This window comes from Dermacentor andersoni, chromosome 7, assembly GCF_023375885.2.
Source record: "Dermacentor andersoni chromosome 7, qqDerAnde1_hic_scaffold, whole genome shotgun sequence".
NCBI classification, from domain to species: domain Eukaryota; kingdom Metazoa; phylum Arthropoda; class Arachnida; order Ixodida; family Ixodidae; genus Dermacentor; species Dermacentor andersoni.
Window position 1 is genome coordinate 72,009,491 of NC_092820.1, and position 20,686 is coordinate 72,030,176.

Here is a 20,686-nt window from a genome sequence, read left to right on the forward strand (position 1 = left end):
TGAAGCAATGAAATTAACCCCCTAATGCTGTATTAGGTCATTAGCTGAATTTAGATTGTTAGTCAATCAAAAATAGATTATTGCCTGGCATGGTTTCTTAAACGGCACAACATGTTTTTAAAATCGCCTGAGGCAGACAGCGCAATTGTAACCCTCCTACTAAATTACTCGATGAGGCAGACATTACAGATATCATATGCGGAAGTGACTAACTACGTTCTTATTATTACTTTCCAGCACACGTTGTAATCGACAAATTGCAGCTAGTATGTTTCCAAGGGATATTAGTCTTCAAATATTTTTAATGTGTTAGAAATTTAGACTATTTCACACACTTTCTGGGGGCTAGCTTTCTTTGTCTCTAACCATTTTCTCGCAACCCTAGACCACCGCTTAGTCCATGGTCCAGTGGGTAGCACGTCAGGCTGCTGGAAGTGGTTCAAAACCATGGAAGCGGGTTACAAAAGCAACTTATGTCACCATGCGGCCATGTGTACATATATGCCGGTCATCAACGAACCTCTTTCACGCACACATAGGTCACGGGAAATGCCGGACTGGGTATTACAGTAAACTATGAGTTGTACCAACGTCGGTTTAACACACATTTCATAATAACAAACTTTTCTAAAATCCCCGGCACTCTTTGTATGCATTCAGTGCAAAAATATTTCAGGTAAACGAATTTCTTAATAGCGAATATTTTGGTTGAACGAAATAGATCGATGGACCCGGGCTCGTTGTTGAAATCAGTTTAAGGAAGTTTTGTCCTCTGCAGCATTTGCATAGCGGATGCCCGCCAACCCCAAATCACCACTCTAGCAGCGCTTATCTGCAGTGCAACAAGATCAGGTTACCTGTGCTGAACTACGAGGTCTGGAAGTTGTTTCCAGTGTTCACCCTTAAGAAGAAGAGTGCGATGAGGAAGATGCAACGACAGAGGCAGATTCAAATGCTGTAATTACAGCTGAGGTTGTCAGATGTCTTGGAAAGTTACGAGATTTCGTGTCTCAGCAAGAGGTTGTGCCAGAAGTGCACAATAACATAGACCTTCTGGACAGCTTTGCTTCTTGTTGCGCTTTAAGAGCACCAGTGCAAGTGAAAATTAGCTTTTATTTAATGAGATAAGCAGCAACATATCTGCCGGGCACTGTGCATATATTGATGTACATAACTCCATAGACTGCAATTCACACTTTTGACTCGATGTCTGCTATCCCCTATGCGGTTATATATTCAAGTGAATAGTCTGTTTAGGGAACTTTCAGTTAAGTGAACTATTTCGCTGGGTCCCTGTAGTTCACTCAAGTGAGAGATCACTGCATACCGCTCTTTGATGAAATTCTTTGACGCTGTCTGACGAGCTGGTTTTAAATGATGCTTTCTGATGTATGTTCCATTCGGTACGTGCGGCTCTACAATAACAAAAGGGATGCTTTAAATTTCTCCGCTGCTGGACAGGATCAAGCCCACGACACACGAGTTCCTTCCAGAGAGCATCCCGACGTTTTAGTCCACTGCACCGAAAATGCGCTACACATGCGCCGGATTTCAAGGAAGGGTCCCCACGCTTAGGTTTTAGCGAGCTGAACGCTAAATGCACTGGGTATCTTTCGCTCTTCAATGAACTTCTTGCTAATGGACCCATATTTGAGTACGTGAAATACTTCAAAGTTCGTTCGAGTGACAGCTATGAGCTTTCATTATTTTGATCATGTTGGGCATACCGAGTTATCATACCCACAGCAACCAATAACTGATTATTCTTTTAGACTTTTCCCGTACACATCATAGAATTCCATATAAAACATGCGTAACCTTCGTGAATTTTCTTAGAGCATCTATTCTCTGATTTTTTTACTGTGTGCCCATGAAAGAGGGTGCTAGTATAAATGAGCTCAGTAAATATCACGCAAATATACAATGCATGCATATGCTGATTGCATAGCGTGTGCATAGCCACAATACACAGGCTGCTGCTGATAGTTTTAACCACAGCTGTGATGAGGTAGCAGCTGGAAACACGGACGTATGATTATTCCTTTCATAAAACGCTCGTATATATGCATCAAAGTCTTTTATTCGGCAAAAAAATACTTGTCAGGTTTACGATTTACCAGTTTGTTACCAATACCTGATCAAGAACGCAGTTGTAATGCCTCAGCCAAAAACGATCCGATGTCTTGTGTCCCTGAAAGAGTTACGTAGACGAAACCTCGCGAGAATAGAGGATGCTAAGTTGAGTGTTTCTATATGTGAGCTAACCCCCTTTATTATTCCATGTAATACAAACAGTGTTTCATATTTGCGGACGCGCAGGCCTCTTTATTGACGCAGCTTCTTAACGACAACAACGACCTATGGAAGGAGGTGACTCCCGAAGGACATTTCGGGAGCCCGGGATCTGTTGCCACCGCCCGCATTGCCACCTCAGGGGAGGAATGGCTGAGCGTCGCAAGTGGTCCTTCCACGGCAACGTAAGTAATGCAAAAATCCTTAAATGTTTTTGTTGATCATGAAACTCCCGCCAAAATTTTCCTTAAGGAACGATGCTGCCGCTAGAGGCGCGACCGGTGAACGACGGGCCACGACTTCAGAGTACGCCTGTGGGGTTGCAGATAGACTGAATCGCATGCGTTTCCGAAGGCTGTAACTTCTACAGCCTGATTCAAAAGCAACCAGGAAAACTCGAATCACTCAACCAAGTCATTAGGCTTTTCACCGGCCTGCTGCTTTTCACACCCCTACATGACCTTGCCCAAATGCCCAGGTGAATCCTTTCGAGATAATAGCCGAGGCTGCTAAGCAGTCATATCAGCTACCGACTCAGAGCCACGATGTCCGGTCGCAGCATCCTCTCGCTTCTTCTGCAAGTCCCCTCAACGCTTCTACCCTCTTTTCATTCTCTTTGGGATTGTCTCTTGACGGAGGTGTTTTCACCGATTCTCCGAAATTTGAATACAGATCACGCCGACACGCAGTTTCCGTACGCAAGGCGCCCTTCCCCATCATCCATATTGCCTACACCAACGCCGTCCTCAGTGAGGAAGCTTCAGCCATAGCGTAGTGTATCAAGGCGCACGTATGCCCCGATACAGGAATGCGCACAGTTGGAGTCTTGCAATGGTGCTGTTCACTCGATACACGAGGCGATGCGAATCGCGGCGAGGGGATCCCCATGGACAGCCACGCCGCGAGAGAAAGCCCCCCTACCCCTAACTCTGAGGCTGCAGGATTTGGACGCCTGGCACCTTTCCACTGGTCTCCTCAAAATATGACGCCTCATACTGCGGTCATCAATTTCTACAAGACTCAAGTATGGTCGATAATATCTAAACTCACCTTCATCTTTGTCCTTCCTACACCCTGATGTATGCATTTCCTGGGGTCGGACAGTTTTTATGGTTATTTTAGTAAGCATGTCATGAACAATTATCGACATGATTGCAAACGGCAATGGCGATGGCAAAGGAACCCGGCAAGCCATCGCGGTAGCTGACTGGCTATGGCGTTTCTTTGCTCCGCTAGAAGTCTTGTGCAGATTTCGATCGCAGCAGCCAGAGTTCGATTGGTGCGACTTCAAAAGCACATTTTTATATTTATATATAATATACTTTTCTATTTAAGAGCATAATAAAGGATTCCTGCTAATATGAATACTTTGGATACCCTTACTAAGGCGTGCCTCATAATCATATCGCAGTTTACCACGTAACACCTGTCAACCTAATGTCAATGCGAAACACTGTCTCTTTCTGGGCACTTTTCGGTTGGTAGAAAGGTAGATAAGTAGGTTTGTGTGTCGCTTCGCTTTAACAGAAGAAAAATATTGTGTCTCCCCAGGGCGGAATCAAACCTCTCCTGTAAAGCACAGTAGCCCGGTGGTCCTTACGTTTTGCGAGGACCACTTTTAGAGTGCAGCGCGTAGGCGCTGCACCCTTACCTCCAGCGAGCGTCGCCATTCCTCGTAACCGAGCCAATGAGCCCAGCGAAGCATGAAAGAGCGAACGCGGGCAGCTGCGGGAGATGAAAGCTGGAGATAACGACGATAGCTCGAGGAGGAAAGCGGATGAAGAGGGTATGACGAAAGGGTGAAAAGAGCGTATTCCTGCCGCGCAGTGTATCGAAATGGGCGCCCCCATTCCAGTCGAATTCCATTACGGGGGAATTAGAACTGGCTGCAATTCCCTTCCTTTCAAATGCTCAGAATGAAAAAAAAAACTTAGCCCATTCTCACTTCGGGAATGGCCGGCAGTTCAATTGCGTTCTTGTAAATTTCTCAACGTAGGAAAGACATCTTGGTAGTTTTATTCAGTTACCGGTGAACCATAAAGCTGATGTCACCGGACGCGTTAAGAAGGGCGAAAATACGCAAAACATGTGACCAAGGTCGAGGGATAGTAGCTTGGTGACATTTCTCGTGCAGTATAACCACCCTACTAATTCCTATAGGGGTAATTCACCCGCTACCTATAGTATTTGCATGGTCAGCATGTTTTAACAACTTCCGATGGTTTAATGCTGTTTAAGATTAAATGTGTTAATGCTGAAATGACGACATAGCGTATTTTTGCTTAGGTGTCCTCGTAATTTTGCAATTCTGCAAAAAAGGTTGTAAGCAGTGCAAGGTGCAAAAAGAATCTTTATTTTGGTTTTATTCATCGAAATTTTGCAACAAATATCTATGGACACTTTGCTGGGCAAATCCAATTTCTGCAAACACCCTTCACATGGCCAAGCTTCTGGCAGACGGTATGTACATGTTGGTTAGCAGCACGCGAAAGGCATGCAATAAAGGCATATGGAAGAGCTATCACTTGCCCATCTGTTTTCCGCGACTCCTCGGATGCAGCAACTTGCTGTACTGGAGCGGCTTCTACTGTGCGGCTTCTGCCGGTCGTGTACGTGTAAGTGGCGATAATTCCATTGTGGAGAGAGATGTGGCAGTATTTTTTTTTTCATTCAAGCATCGGTGTTGGGGTGCTGGAAACTTCCACTGATGGTGCTGCTTGACGAGTCGAGTTTTCTTGAAAAGTTTATGTTTTCGTCGTGAGGACCTTCCATGGTGACGTCGACTTCGCCACACTTTCTCAGCAGCCTCATTACAAGGTAGAGCTATCTCTCAGCATTTATTTGAGAACGGAGATATCTTGATCTCGGGACAGTCTTTCGAAGGGGCGTAGGGATCACCTTCACATTTAGAACACTTGAACATGGTTGCGCTGCAGCTGTCTTCTGAATGGGGCTCGGCGCTTCGAGGGCACACTGCGCAATTTCTGCAAACACCCTTCACATGGCCAACCTTCTCACAGTTGAAACATTGCATTGGTATTGGAATAAATGGTGGAACCTGGTGGCAAAAGTGATGAACCTTCACGTAGGAGCGAAGACGGTCACCTTTGGACGTTATGCTCCCACAGTGTGTTACCGTGGCGACCGACGTACACAATGATGTTGTGTTCACTTGCTGGGTTTATGATAGGTGGGAGGTCTGTGTTAGATATTTTGTTGTCAATGTCATAGATGACTCCTGTTATTGTGCCACCATTCGCTGGCACGACGGATCGGACATTGATGTTACCCAGCTATCTTACATGTTGTAGTCTGTTCAGCGCGCTCGGGTTCATCCCATCAATTGCCAGGATGTTTCTCCTAGTGTTTAACCTAACATCCTCGATCTCGTTCGACATGGTGTTTTCTATACACACGGAGAGTACTTGCCTGATGAAAGCCGTCGTGGTTGCTCAGTGGGTATGGTGTTGGGCTGCTGAGCACGAGGTTGCGGGATCGAATCCCGGCCACGGCAGCCGCATTTCGATGGGGGCGAAGTGCGAAAACACCCGTGTACTTAGATTTAGGTGCACGTTAAAGAACCCCAGGTGGTCGAAATTTCCGGAGTCCTCCACTACGGCGTGCCTCATAATCAGAAAGTGGTTTTGGCACGTAAAGCCCTATAATTACTTGCCTGATGAGGATGCGTAGGTTCTGAGAAGCGTTCTGTGGCACAAACAGAATGGAGTGAGGCCATCGTAGAGGCGAAGTGCTGCTCACGGTGGTTGAACTTGACGCCGAAGATGCGTTGATAATTCTTCTTTTGGCCTTGTGGTACAGGAAAGGTTCAAAGCTGCCTTACAGAGACCCGTCAACTCATGCGGAGTGCAGGTCTGTGTCCTTGCAACCGCTCGATGTATTTATTCGCTTCCTCGAAGGGATGTCCGCGGGTGAACGGGAACTGGGAGGGGCCTCGGGATGTTGTACATCTATCACAGCCGTGTAGGAGGCGGTAGACCGCACAAGTGCAGTGAGAAGTACCCGAAAACCACAAAGACGGGAGAGATGTGTTTCACAGGCGAAGCACTTCGTCTTCGTTCCCTGCTGCATGAGCGGAGATCTGTCTGCGACGGCTGCTATGAATTGCGCCGACGCGTCATCCTCACGCTGCATCTCCCGAATTCCCGATTAATGAGGCAGCCGTGCCACACTTCGCTCCGTTTGCAACGTGCCGCGAGAGAGAGAGATTACCCGCGCCAGCCAACATATCGGGAAATGAAAACACCTGTAGAGTGGCGCTCAAGTATCGCATTAACGAGTATCGTAATTGTCAGACAATATTTTACAACACGCACGCACGTACAAATCAGGTCACTTCGTGTTTTGAGGCACCGTGTCAGACTGCACTATCTCGGGGACCGGCCGACTTTGGCCAGCAATTTCTTTTTAATAGTTGACGCAACGTAGAAACATTGCGATGTCCTGCAAACTTCATGATCGCCCAAGGTACTCATGTTCTAACATTACTGGAGTGCAAGTATCATCGTGCTTTCAACACACACTACATTACATACACCTGGGCACGTGCAATTGCATAACACGTGATTGTTGATAATGTCGCAATCCGTGTTTGTCTCACTTAGGCTTATGTAGTACCCATGTAGAGCCAAACAACCGTCATGTCGCAAGTTCACGTCGAAAAGTCGGCGTAGACACCATGCCTTTGCTGCCATTCGATCGTCTTTGTCATGATAGTTATCCTGCTGCCGTGTTCACACACGTACAGTCGAGAGCCGCAGCCCCAACTGCCTAATTTTTGCAAATACGTTGGTTCCACTAGCAACGCTTAGTGCAAACACAGACAGTGCTAGACAGCCAAGCGCCTCCAGTGCTTCACGTAACATGCATTCTCTAACGACGGAGGATCTGTACACCTTTTTTAAGCTTTTGGATTCTCGTTTATGTGACATCGCATTTGCCGCAGCATAGCAAGCTGCTAAAAGAATCATTTTGACCCCCCTGAGCTTCTTTAACCTGTACCGAATGCATTGTACACGAGCGGATGTGCGTCCCGGCCCCATCGGAATCGGCTGCCGTGACCTCGGGCTCAACACCGCAGCGCCATAGCCACAGGGATACCGCGCCAGGCGTTGGTTCCATATGAAGAGCTCGTAAATAGGCCAATTTTGGCGTACAGAGAAATGGGTAGCCCCATTGGCCGGCAGTGTTCTAGTAGTCACAATATTCAGTTTCCGAACGATTATCTGAGTGGTTCCGAACTAGCGGAAATTGGAATTGCGAGAGTGCTGCTGCTTCACGCATTTTTACTGCAATTACCGCCAGGACTATGTGCGTTAACTTAAGCGTTACTGTGTTAGCTGCAAAATTGGCTCGACATTTTATGCCGTTGTTTATAAGTATCTGCCCTGTATAGCTTCAATGGCCTCAGTGTTCAGGTCAACAATGTTGTCTAAAATGGCTCACTCGCATAATCGGCTCGGCTTCAACGCTAAAAACGGGGAGGTGTTCCACAATGTCACAGGAAGTTGTACTGGCTGCCGCCTTTGGTTATACGGCGCTGGTAGCCTCGAAATGGAACTTGTCTTTAGATATCAAGCGACTCACATTCTTAAAATAGTATTTTTTTTCTTTGGCCGGCCTGCAGTCTCTTACGACTCCTAGTGACAACGCGAATGACCGATTGCTACTGACATCTGCCCAATACTAGTTACTCAAGTCCACTATTCATACTCTATATTGTATAACAGGGCACGCTTGACTTTCCTGAAACTGTACAACTACTGCTTCCGCGTGATGTTTCTTTCTTTTTCTGTGTTCCCTAGTCATTGGAGTTCATTTTTAATATATTGGATAGCCGGCATTTGTATTGCTTAACCTTCTGCGGTAACATAATTCAATAAACAACGATAACTGCTGCGTGCGTTCAAAGCCCCCATAAGGATTTCTCTCGAGAAAATGAAAAAAGAACATTTCTTTAATAATCCTTGGACGAAGACCACTGTATAGCATTTTATGAGTGTTGGTAAATAAAGGGTTTAAAGAGGGAGACTTAGATACATCGTTTTTAAGAACTGCGCAAAACATGAGACAGTGACTGAAAAGTTCATCGGGCAAGTGTTGGCTCCTAAGTTCAATTCATGCATAAAAAGGTGATATACGTTCACGTAATATAAAATAAATACCATTTAAATGTGCACAAGCAAAAGCATGGGTCACTACTCAACACCGCCTCCAACCCCTCCCACGAGCTATCGAGGTATGCCAGTTCCTGAGAAAGTGATATCATCACTACCGTGTTGTGGTCCTTAGGCTTAAATATTATACACGTGTTGGTCTTTTAGTGCTGTTGTTATAAAATATAGTTGTACCAACTAGCCCAACATTTCATTCTTCTGAGACAGAGTCTGACAAGATAGCTTCAGCAGCAAGAGGTAGGCAGGAAGCCTCACAAATGTTCCGCAGCAGCTTCAGCAGCGCTTTCGGGGAGATCAAGTTGCAGCGGTAAATCTTCTTTGTTTACAGCGTGCACGTGAAAATTAGCGACTTCCCTGGTGTCGAATTGATGTGAGCACCCTCGGCTCAGTGATGAGTTCAATTAGAAGCATCAACAAGGTATAGCGCTCTTTCACCTTCCTCGTTTTATAGCATTTGATGAGAAACGTAATAGCGAGTCCGCACTCAGAAACAGAGTTCGTTGCGGACATCACAGTGGCCTATCATTTCCTGTGGCCCGATAATTTAAGCCGTTTCGACGATTGCGACGGCTGACAAACGAAAAAGCATCTTCCATCGTGAGTGCCGCTACGTTAGTTCGCGCGGCATTTGCCAGGCTCGGCTGCGCTTCAATCGGCCTTAGCGCCATGGCGCGGCCCGTTCAGGCAGCAAGCCAACCTTTTTGATAACTTTATACGAAAGCATGGTGACCACTGTATGTTTCAAGGACTTTATTGCTGCTGTCTCTGGGAAGGCAGTACATATATCAGTAATATACACAAGGTTAACGAGGATTGAGTGTTATGAAGTTAATAGCCTGTGCTTAATCTTACGTATTACGTTCGCAATTTACTTTGTGCAAATATGGGGCCCTATAACGTAAAACTATTCCAATATGTTTTTATTCCAATCTCCCGACGTCAAACTTGCGTAACCGCCTACAGAAGCATCGGGCGGTCACCCGCAGGCTTGTCTGAACAGACCAATCAAACACTCTCTTACTTCATAGGAGGTCACTATGCTTTGAAAATGAATAACATGGCCTACATTGAGCCGTTTTTCGTCTGTAATCGGCTGCCAGGAGGCGAGGAGCACGCTAAAGGGGACAGGGTGTCGATGGGGCCTAGCAAGCGCACTGAACATAGATAATCGGATAAAGAGGGCGGCGCCGGCGTCTGCGATTGGTCCGCTTTCCCTTACTTAGCTTGCGGTGACCGGTCAAAAATCGCAGCGGCATGCAACGGAAGCCTAAGAATAGTGCTAAAACGGATCCCCAGCAAAGAAGAGTTGGCAGAAGGAGATCGTAAACGTGCCCAAAGTGCTCGAAAACTTTACACGGCCATGCAACAAGTTTTATTCTACGCAAATGCTCTCCGGCAGGTGCGAGTAGCCAGTGCCAGAGCGATCAGCGGCAGCCATCATTTATGCCTTCGGAAGCGGGCAGCCTGCGGCTATTCAGAAGAAAATGCAGTTTCGTTCTGCATAATAATGCGCCTTAAACGCGAACACGTCACTTTGACACGGGGAGTTTTTGCCGTTTCCTGACGTCGCGTGACAGGTAGGTGAAGTGGGTGCAGCCCGAAAAGTATTGACCAATAGCCGAAGGCTGACGGCGAAAAGGAGTCGAATCAGAAATAACTATTTATCATTGCTTCGGTCAAAGCATTCATAGTGTGTACATGTCATATCAGATGGTGAGCTATGCCGGTTTTCGCGACGTCGCGTGATAGACAGGTGAAGGGGGGGTGTTCCAAAAATGTATTTGACCAATCGCGGATTGCAGAATTGGAATAGAAAAGTCTGGGATAGTTTTAAGTTATGGTGCTCATGGTTGGAAACGACAGTCGGTCTGTTTTTTTCACAGCGGTAGCCCCTATTATGCATGCCTATGCACTCTCTACTCATCGAAACTTAGCTTATATTGAACCTTACCTATTATCAGTAATTCCATTATTACTTGCGCAGCGGCAGCCAAACTATTTTTGCGGCGCACATTATAGATTTAAAACCTAATAGTTTGCCACTCTTACGCGAACACAAGCACGACATGTTTTGCCACGCTTATTGTGGCATACAGCTTCTCTCCAATGACAACCCAATACTCGCCCAAACAACGCGACGCACAGTACCATCAATGGCTCCTCTTGAGTACAAGATGCAATGTCTATTACGCGGTGACTGTTCAGATAATTTGTGGCGGTTTAAAACCCGAGCAGCACCATAGGTACGAGTGATACCGGGGACCATCTCTTGCTCCCTTTGTTAAAACCTTGCAGAAGTGTCAAAACACTGACAGTCCCTTGCACAAAGTGCGCACACAGTGTGCTAAATGCTTTCAAATGAATTGCTCGTTGCTACAGCAGTAGGTTGGCCCGTCCTGGTGTAGAATTATCTTATTTCTCATTAAAAATGGTACACACAGAAGTCTATTCGAATGTTGCGTGCATATTTTCCAACAGAAAGCCGTTTTCTCCATGACCTAGAAGGCTTTATATAATTCATTTTCGTCTGTAACATGGCTCTTTGTGCTGACTCCGTCAAGCCTTCTGAATATTCCGCTTAAGCCTCTTAGTAAAGCGTGCCCCTGAGGGCTACTCACGCCCTAAATGAAGACGGAAATGTGCTCTGCAGACCCAATTCACAGCCAGAATGTTAAGGAACGTTACTTTTCGACACTTCTTTTAAAATCAAGGCCCACTTGGCGGTCACCTTCATGATTGCCCTTCATGATTGCCTAGCTGAACGGGCTAAATTCACAAAGGGTTTCATTTGTGAGATCTGATTGCCATTCGCGATCCGCATGCGATATCATGCCCCTGATCACGTTTGGCTGCAACCTGCTTTTACGAGCAATTCTAGGGTAAGCGCATTTTCTATGCGAAAGCATCAGGTGGCTCACTGAGGAGAAAAGCTGGCGTCTGTAGCAGCGAAAGGGCCCCTAAAGTGCCATTGGCTGTGATGGTAGGTCACGTGCGGATCCCGACGGAACAGAGCTGGCGAATACGAACACCTGAGGCTGCGCTGGCGCACCAGATCTTGCCTGAGTGGAGCGGGCATAGCTGCGACGCCACGTCAACCTCATTCTCAAAAGCCTGTGTTATACGCGCGTTCCTTGGTCATGCAAGCTCTCACCTGCTTTATAAGAGCGCCTCAGTAATCTCTATAAAGGAATTCAATGTAAAAAATGAACAGAATACATTCGATGGCTATAGCCAGTTTCAAACCTACCACTCTCGCTCGAAAGCCGACTGTCTTACCTACTAGGCTAAACCAGCGCCACAGTGGCAGCAGGCCTGCGCACTCTGCCTTATGGCATCATGCTACTTTGGCTCAAATTTCCATTTCCAAGCCCGGCATGACGTAGATGGTGGTGCCAATATCACCGCGGCCGGCTCGGAAGCGTCCCCATTTGAATCTGTGACAATCGGGCAAAGTAGCATCACATCTTTATGTCCCCGTTCCCCCTCCCCGTGTGCAGAGTAGCAGGCTAGAGCGCGTTAGCTCAGGCCTTGTGCCATTCAGGAGGCATTGGCCAAGCGGTTCGACACGCTCGCTTGCTCAATGAAATAGCGTATCATTTGGAGTATTTGAGCACGCAAACCTGTAGGTAAAGCTGGGTAGCCCAACAGGCTAGCTGTTCAACAAAATTTCTAGATTGAACCTATAATTTTCTTTGCTTTGCATTATTACGTTATGTATGCCACACTAATTCCTATAGGGGCCATGGCAATGGCTGTCCGACAAATCTCATTATATCATTGTAACTGACAGCAGAGGGCACTAAATGGTTATACGACCACTTAAAAAATAAAAATAAACAGATATCAATGAACATCCTAACTCCAAATTTCTAACTGAAATCGCTGTCAATATACCACCTCCGCCAACCACGGGCGCGATTTCGGCATGGATTTGTTACGTCAGAAAATGAGAGCCCACCGCTATGCGCTCTTTTTTTTTTTTTTTTTTTTGGACAGTGCGAGGCCTAATCGGATGTGGCATACTCTCCGCATGCTCTGGCACCTAACACCTCAGCAAGGACTTTGCCGTTGTATGGTAACAATTATTTCCCTGGCATGCCAAAGAACAGCAGGAGACCAGCAAAATCCGCAACGAAACACTAAACGACACATGCCAGTCATGTTGTATTTGTAGCTATTATTTTCAGAGTTCTGACTAAACAAAGGATGACCTTCGAGATCGGCTTGTGATACCTGACGTAACCATTTCTGGAAGTGCAAATTTATTTCGTCACCTGTCAGCGTTCCCAGACTTGTATGGTTCAACTGCGACATAAGAAATGAAATAAAAATCTCCTACCGCACAGATATCGTTCGAATTTCGCCAGCTTGCTGTTGTACAAGTGAGGTTAAACATGCAATGCACAATTCAAGCTAATAAATTTCTCCATTGCACTTTTATTTCGTTTGTGTGGCCTGATATGGCTTTTCTCTTCTTCGTGTTCTCCTTCCTTGTTCAAAAAGAAAAAAACGTTGTAAATCTCATTGGGGGACTGTGAAATGGCAAACAACTGCCCGTCTGGACCATGAGAGCCTCAATGCTCACATAACATCACCAACCCACATCCACGGTAATAGACACGTTGTAGTAGTGCGCTTGTATGAACTTTGACCACCGATAGTATTTTTCTCGCAGCTGGCATTAGTTGCTTACTTCCGGCGTTTCGAGGCTGGCTGGCTTGCCGGCCGCCCGGATGGCTACTTTCGCCAACACAGCAGCCCAAGTCGTCTTCCAACTAGGCTGATTGGTTATGTGATCATGTTCGTGATGCCGGCATTGTCTCTCTACTGCCGTCCATCGAACTTTGTGATTTGACTCTCGTTAAGGCGCCGTTGTCAAGCCTACTAAGCTGACCAAGTGGTCAAAGTAGTTTATTAGCTTGGACCATTAAGTACGCGTTTACGGTTGTGACACCATCGTATTCGTTACATCCTCGTAATTCCAGCTTTGTCATTCGACCCTCATCATGTCATCGTCGTCATACAACCATTATGCATTCGCTGTCATGCCGTCATCATGATGCGGTTGTGGCTGTTCTAACGTCACTCTACAATCGTCATCCGACTCTCGCCATGCCATTGTCGTCACGTTACATCAGTCATTGCGTCGCTGTTTGCATTCGTTCTCATACCGTCGTCATTCTAGGTTACTCATTCGATCAGTTATGGTGTTGTCCTCGCGCCATCGTCGTCATACACTCGCAGTCACGTCATTGTTGTCATGCTCATTATTGGGATGCCGTCGTGGTCATTTTATTGTCGCTATTCTAGCTTCATGAACATTTTACTCTCATCGTGCCGCCGTCTTCACGCCTTTTACGGCGACACAGTGACAAAGGTTGTGTTTTACCAGCCGCGTCGGCGTAGTGGACATAAATTTCACTGCTAATCCCGAGGGCGCGGAATTGAATCCAGGCAGTGGCGGCGAAGTGAAGCAATGTCGGTGGACCTTGCATTGGATGCGCCCATACGAACCTAAGGGGGAGAAAATTTTCTGGGTTCCCCACTAGCGTGCCTCAATCATATCACGGTTATTGCACGCAAAGCCCCAAATTTTTCTTTTTTGAAGTTGTGCAATAGCTTGCGCCACTACGGATGTGCTTATGGCGGTGATGCTGTCGTAGTTGTTAAATCACTGCATTCCATATTTTTCATTTCATTCTCATCATGGCCTCGTCGAAATGCCTTCGTGGTCATGCCGTTGTGGTCATAATGTCGGCATGCATTCGTTGTCATAACGTCATTTATTTAATTATTTATTTTATTTTCAAATACTGCAATCCCGTTACGGGATTTTTGCAGTATGGGAATACATCATTATGACATGATTAGCAGGGCAAACAAAAGAAAAACTACATGTACTAGTAAATAGACAACAGAGATATCATGAAATAAAAGATACGCTACGAGTACAACTGAATCAATGCATCTACTGCAAGTGCTCACGTAACAGTGCAAAAATAAGAAAATTACACAATGTGGGACATAAACAAATTTAGGGATGGCTGCAACACCACATCCTTGGACAGCTGATTCCATTCAGTTACGACGCTAGGAAAAAATGAGTATTTAAAGCAATTTTGGCGGCTAGTGAACGGGGTAATTGTTAGTGCATGCCGCTACCTTGTAGCATAACCTGTTGAAAAGGAAATAATCTCAGAAATATCTATGCGGTAGTATCCCTTAATGAGCTGAAACAAAAATTTTAATCTGAGAACACGATTCCTTTGGGTTAGAGTTGGCAGATTGGCTCTGCTTAGCAAGGCTGTCATCGACGTGCGCCCAAAGCTGCTATATACATAACGAACGGCCCGCTTTTGAATACCTTCTACTTTATTAATATCATTTTAGTGAAAGGATACCATATTATGGATCCGTAATCTAAAAGTGGCAGCACAATTGCGTTAAATGCAAGAAGGCGAACTTCAAGTGTTGTCAGTCTCAAAGCCCTCCTGAGAAAGAAAAGCTTTTGATTGGCGGAATTGCATGCAGTGTTGATATGTTTGTTCCATCTAAGATGTTTAGAAATCCAAATACCAAGATATTTTATGTGTTCAACCTCAGATAGCAAGACATTACACGCCGAGTACTGGAAGTGCAGATTTCTAAGTTTGCACGAAATTTTCATAAATACAGTTTTGTCAAAATTGATAGCCATTTGCCCGTCACTACACCATTTTACAACTTTTTCAAAGGCTTCATTTAGTCGTAGTTGGTCACTGACGCTATCTATTTCTGAATACATTACACAATCATCCGCATATATTCTAATTTTTACGGGAATGCCATTAACGATATCATTAATAAAAACTAGAAACAACAGTGGTCCTACCACCGAACCCTGTGGAACACCAGACTCAACGGGAAGCTTCCGAGAGGCATGGTTCTTGAATGAAACGTATTGATATCGGTTTGAAAGATATGCAGAAAGCCAACTAACAATTTGGCAATACCCAGAGTAACATCAAGTTTGTGGAGTAGCTTTTTGTGGGAAACCTTGTCAAAGGCTTTCGCAAAATCCATGAAGATTGCATCGACCTGCTTACCTGAATTTATTGCCTTAGCAAAATCGTGTACAGTAGTTACTAATTGTGTGCATGTAGAGAAACCCTTTCTGAAGCCATGCTGATGGCTTGATAATATTTTATTCTTTGAAAGGAACTCAGTAAGATGTTTATGTAATATTTTCTCCAGAAGTTTGCATGATGTTGAAATCAAAGAAATAGGACGATAGTTCAAGACGTGCTGCTTATTACCATTTTTGAAGATAGGTTTCACTGCTGCCGTTCTCCAGTCGATTGGAATCTCGCCTACATCTAGTGATTTAGAAAAGAGCACACTCAGATATTTAGAGACCCATGGCGCCTAACGCTTTAAGAATTCATTTGGCAAACCATCAGGACCGGGTGATTTCTTAATATGAAGGTTAAGGAGCATGTTATGTATTCCATTCTCATTATTAGTAACGCCAGACACAGGGGGGTATGAAGCATGAAAGTATGGCAATGAACCATTGTCTTGCGTAAACACAGATCTAAAATGTAAGTTAAATGCATCTGCTATTACTGCGCTATCATTACTCAAAACATCATTTACGATGAAAGCATCATTAATTTGCTTACTGGGAGAAATTAGCCTCCATAAGATTTCAGGAGATGTTGAAATAAATTTAGGAAGTTTCTCCCCAAAGTAGCGTTGCTTATCTGAAGAAACTTTCATTTTTAGCTCCGAGGAGAGTTCGGAAATTTTAGTAAGCAAAGCGTCCAAGTCTCTTGCGGTACGTCTTTTTGTCTTCAGGCGCTTTAATCGTCTTCTTAATTGCAATGTGTCTCGTGAAATCCAAGGAGATTTGCCTTTCCTTTTCTTTAGCATGCAAGGGACAAAGCGTTTGATGCAATTATTTAAAAGATCTTTAAATTGATTCCACAGTGTATGAATGTCTGCGCTGCTGCCTTGAAATAAGTCAAAACTCAACGAAAGCATATCGAATATGGCGACATCATCTGCGCGCGAGAAGTTGAGCAAGGAAGTGACATCAACAGATTTTTTCACAAAGCAGCCCGAAAGGGCCAACAACACAGCAGAGTGATCGGAAATTTCAGGCAGTACTTCGAACTTTGCTTGCCCCGTAATAGATCCACATAAAAAAAAAAAAACAGATCAAGGATGGAGCAGCAGTTACATTGTATTCTAGTGAAACTGCCAACTACTTCCCGTAGATCAAAAGAAAAAAATTATATCAAACAACCCTTCTTTTAGCCTGTCATTAGAAACATTTAGTGTGAAGGTTGACCAATCCACGTTCGGCATATTGAAGTCTCCGCCTAGAATTATTCGATCACCAGGCTTCACATGAGCAATCAGGTAACTTTGCAAATGAGCAAAGAAATCAGGAGAGGAATTAGGTGGTCGGTAAAGTGCTCCCAATACATATCTAATTGCGCCATGATAGGCTTTACAGAATATTGCCTCAATGTTCGGTATATCTGGCTTTCTCAAAATACTAAAACGCTCCTTGAACAGCAAAGCCACTCCCCCACCTTTGCTCCCTTGATCTTACCTGTGCACATTGTACCCACGAGGAACAAATTCGTTATCTTTGATAGAATCATTTAACCGTGTTTCCGTGAGCATAATAATTTCAGGGTTATGGGCCACCAAGTTTCCCTCAAGTTCTGTGACTTTGTTAACCACACTCCGGCAGTTGACGCTAAGTATATTAAGCTCCTGAGGCTTTTGTACAAAACGTCAATTTTGATTTTTCTTTTGTTGAACACGTGTACCTTTTTGTTTCGTCCCAGCCAAAGATTACGCCGTCTATGCTCAGTTTATTGTGTACAAGTTTAACTTTCGAGCCGTTATTTCTTTCTAGAGTAGAACTGTTCCAGAGTTTCTTTCTAATTTCTCGAACTCTACGTGAGGAATCTTGCGATATTAAAACAGCTGTACCCTTCAATTTGTATGCAGCCTTCAAAATTGAAATTTTTTCCCGATGGTCGAAAAACCTAAGCATGACCGGTCGTGCATGGCCAGCATTTCTGTTTCCAATCTATGACATTTTTCTATATTCGCCACAGAGATACCAAGTTTGCTGTGAAACAAATCTTTTACTCTCTCTTCAAGATCCTGAGAAGATTTCTTGCTTGGTCCGTCAAGATCGTAAATGACTAAGTAGTTTCTGCGACTACGATTTTCTAGGTCATCTAGTTTTTCAACAATGGAGGCTCGATCTGTTCTAACCGTAGACATCGCAGTCTCCATATCCTCGCCCCGCTTAGTAACTACACTTGGTTCCTCAGTTGGCGCTCTAAACCATCCTTGCCAATCTCTTTCTGAGACGCCTGTACATAATGTATAGCTGTTTTCAATGAATTTTGACCGGCAAGAAGTTCCATCAATATTTCCTTCTCGGTAGGGCCAGGGTTGGGGCCTCAACGTCGCCACAAAGCAAAATATTTACCGGATTATTTTTAAGTAGAGCAAGAAGGCATTCAAGACACAGTGGGCAAGGCAGCAGCAGTAAAAACCTATTATCGCTACGATAGCAGGCCGTCGGCAAATATCTACTGACCTGGAATACGTAGAAAAAAGTGCTCCTGAGCATGTTGCCCATTTCGCTGCTGCATTGCCCACTGGAGTAGCACGGTGCGGGCTTCACTTTTAAGTCCTCCTGCAGGGTAACCTGAGTCGACGTCATCCATGGCTGATCCCGTGTGTACGATGTGATGCCAGGGCTCGATATCTTGTTGACGTGGCACATGTCACCACGATCCGATAACGGGATGCGAAGCCGTCCTATATTGTGATTCCACGAGGCAGTTGCAGAGCGGCAGCCCAACAAAAGCTCGAACTTTGCCAGGAGAGCCGCAACCTGGAATACGTAGAAAAAGTGCTCCTGAGCATGTTGCCCATTTCGCTGCTACGTTGCCCACTGTAGTAGCACGGTGCGGGCTTCACTTTTAAGTCCTCCTGCAGGGTCACGTGAGTCGACGTCATCCATGGCTGATCCCGTGTGTACGCTGTGATGCCAGGGCTCGATATCTTGTTGACGTGGCACATGTCACCAGGATCCGATAACGGGATGCGAAGCCGTCCTATATTATGATTCCACGAGGCAGTTGCAGAGCGGCAGCCCAACAAAAGCTCGAACTTTGCCAGGAGAGTCGAAACCTGGAATACGTAGAAAAAAGTGCTCCTGAGCATGTTGCCCATTTCGCTGCTGCGTCGCCCACTCTGGGGCAACATCGTGATGGGTTGTGGTTGTTTCATCGTCGTGTATCCAGCTTCGTCATGCGACTTTTGTCATGCCGTCCTCGCGACACTGTCGTGGTCGTTCAATCGTCCGAAGGTTCTTGGGAAAGAGCAAGTCCTGCTGCAGTACACGCCTCATACAAAAATCGTTTCGACAGTGGCAATACGTTGTGTCGTTATTATGATTCAAAGCTAAACGCACTACCTTTGACTGTCATCGGGAGAGGGGTCCTGGAAAACGTTTTCTCATCTTCGACAATGTACAATCGCCATACAGTCGTCGTCAAGTCGTCATGCTCAAGGGCGTTCTTGTCTTGCGAGTGCAATGGCAAGCTGCCCTGACGGTGGGCCCGATGGATACCGCTTATAGCTCGCGCAATCAAAATCTCTGAATGGCCGCCATAAATTTTAGAATAAACCTGATTTCACCAACGCGTAGAACTGAGGTGAAACAGCGCGAAAAAGACGAGGACACAAGGAAACAAATACCACAGACAAGCACTGACTGCCAACTGGAAGTTTATTTGAAAATCACCGGACATTTATACCTTCTTCAGCATAGGCATGCGCACATCAGTCGCAAAAACATCTGCAAATCATCATTTTAATCTTTCTTCCAAAAATGTGATTTCTTTTCCCGACAAGGAAAGAGAGGGAGTGCTTACACATTTATCGCCTTCCTTTCTTATATGAAAGGTCTCTACTATTTCCCTTTCCTTCATCATCATCATCATCATCATCATCATCATTAGCCTGGTTATGCCCACTGCAGGGCGAAGGCCTCTCCTATACTTCTCCAACTACCCCGGTCATGTACTAATTGTGGCCATGTTGCCCCTGCAAACTTCTTAATCTCACCCGCCCACCTAACTTTCTGCCGCCCTCTGCTAGGTTTTCCTTCCCTTGGAATCCGTTCCGTAACTCTTAATGACCATCGGTTATCTTCCCTCCTCATTACGTGTCCTGCCCATGCCCGTTTCTTTTGTTCATTTCAACTAAGATATAATTAACTCGCGTTTGTTCCCTCACCCAATCTGCTCTTTTCTTGTCCCTTAACGTTATACCAATCATTCTTCTTTCCATAGCTCGTTGCGTCGTCCTCAATTTAAGTAGAACCCTTTTCGTAAGCCTCCAGGTTTCTGCCCCGTACGTGTGTGCTGGTAAGACACAGCTGTTATAAACTTTTTCTCTTGAGGGATAATGGCAACCTGCTGTTCATGATCTGAGAATGCCTGCCGAACGCACCCCAGCCCATTATTATTCTTCTGATTATTTTAGTATCGTGATCCGCATCTGCAGTCACTACCTGTCCTAAGTAGATGTATTCCCTTACCACTTCCAGTGCCTCACTACCTATTGTAAACTGTTGTTCCCTTCCGAGACTGCTAAACATTACTTTAGTTTTCTGCAGATTAATTTTTAGACCCACCATTCGGCTTTGCCTCTCCAGGTCAGTGAGCATGCATTGCAGTTGGTCCCCTGAGTTACTAAGCAAGGCAATATCATCAGCGAATCGTAAGTTACTAAGGTATTCTCCATTAACTCTTATCCCCAATTCTTCGCAATCCAAGTCTCTGAATACCTCCAGTAAACACGCTGTGAATAGCATCGGAGAGATCTTATCTCCCTGCCTGACGCCTTTCTTTATTGGGATTTTGTTGCTTTCTTTATGGAGGACTACGGTGGCTGTGGGGCTGCTATAGATATCTTTCAGTATTTTTTACATACGGCTCGTTACACCCTGATTACGCAATGCCTCCATGACTGCCGAGGTTTCGACTGAATCAAACGCTTTCTCGTAATCAATGAGAGCTATATATAAAGGTTGATTATATTCCGCACATTTTTCTATCAGCTGATTGATAGTGTGAATATGGTCTATTGTTGAGTAGCCTTTACGGAATCCTGCC

The 20,686-nt window shown here is 45.2% G+C and overlaps 1 protein-coding gene across 1 annotated transcript in view; it reads left to right on the forward strand.

Annotated features, from left to right (window-relative positions):
• The window catches only part of LOC129385852 (putative phospholipase B-like 2), a 97,121-nt gene that overhangs the window by 49,235 nt on the left and 27,200 nt on the right, over positions 1-20,686 (forward strand). Inside the window, exons 6-7 of the mRNA XM_055073011.2 lie at positions 2,338-2,477; positions 6,112-6,162. Coding sequence (XP_054928986.2) covers positions 2,338-2,477; positions 6,112-6,162 — 191 coding nt within the window. The remainder of the gene's footprint in view (positions 1-2,337; positions 2,478-6,111; positions 6,163-20,686) is intronic.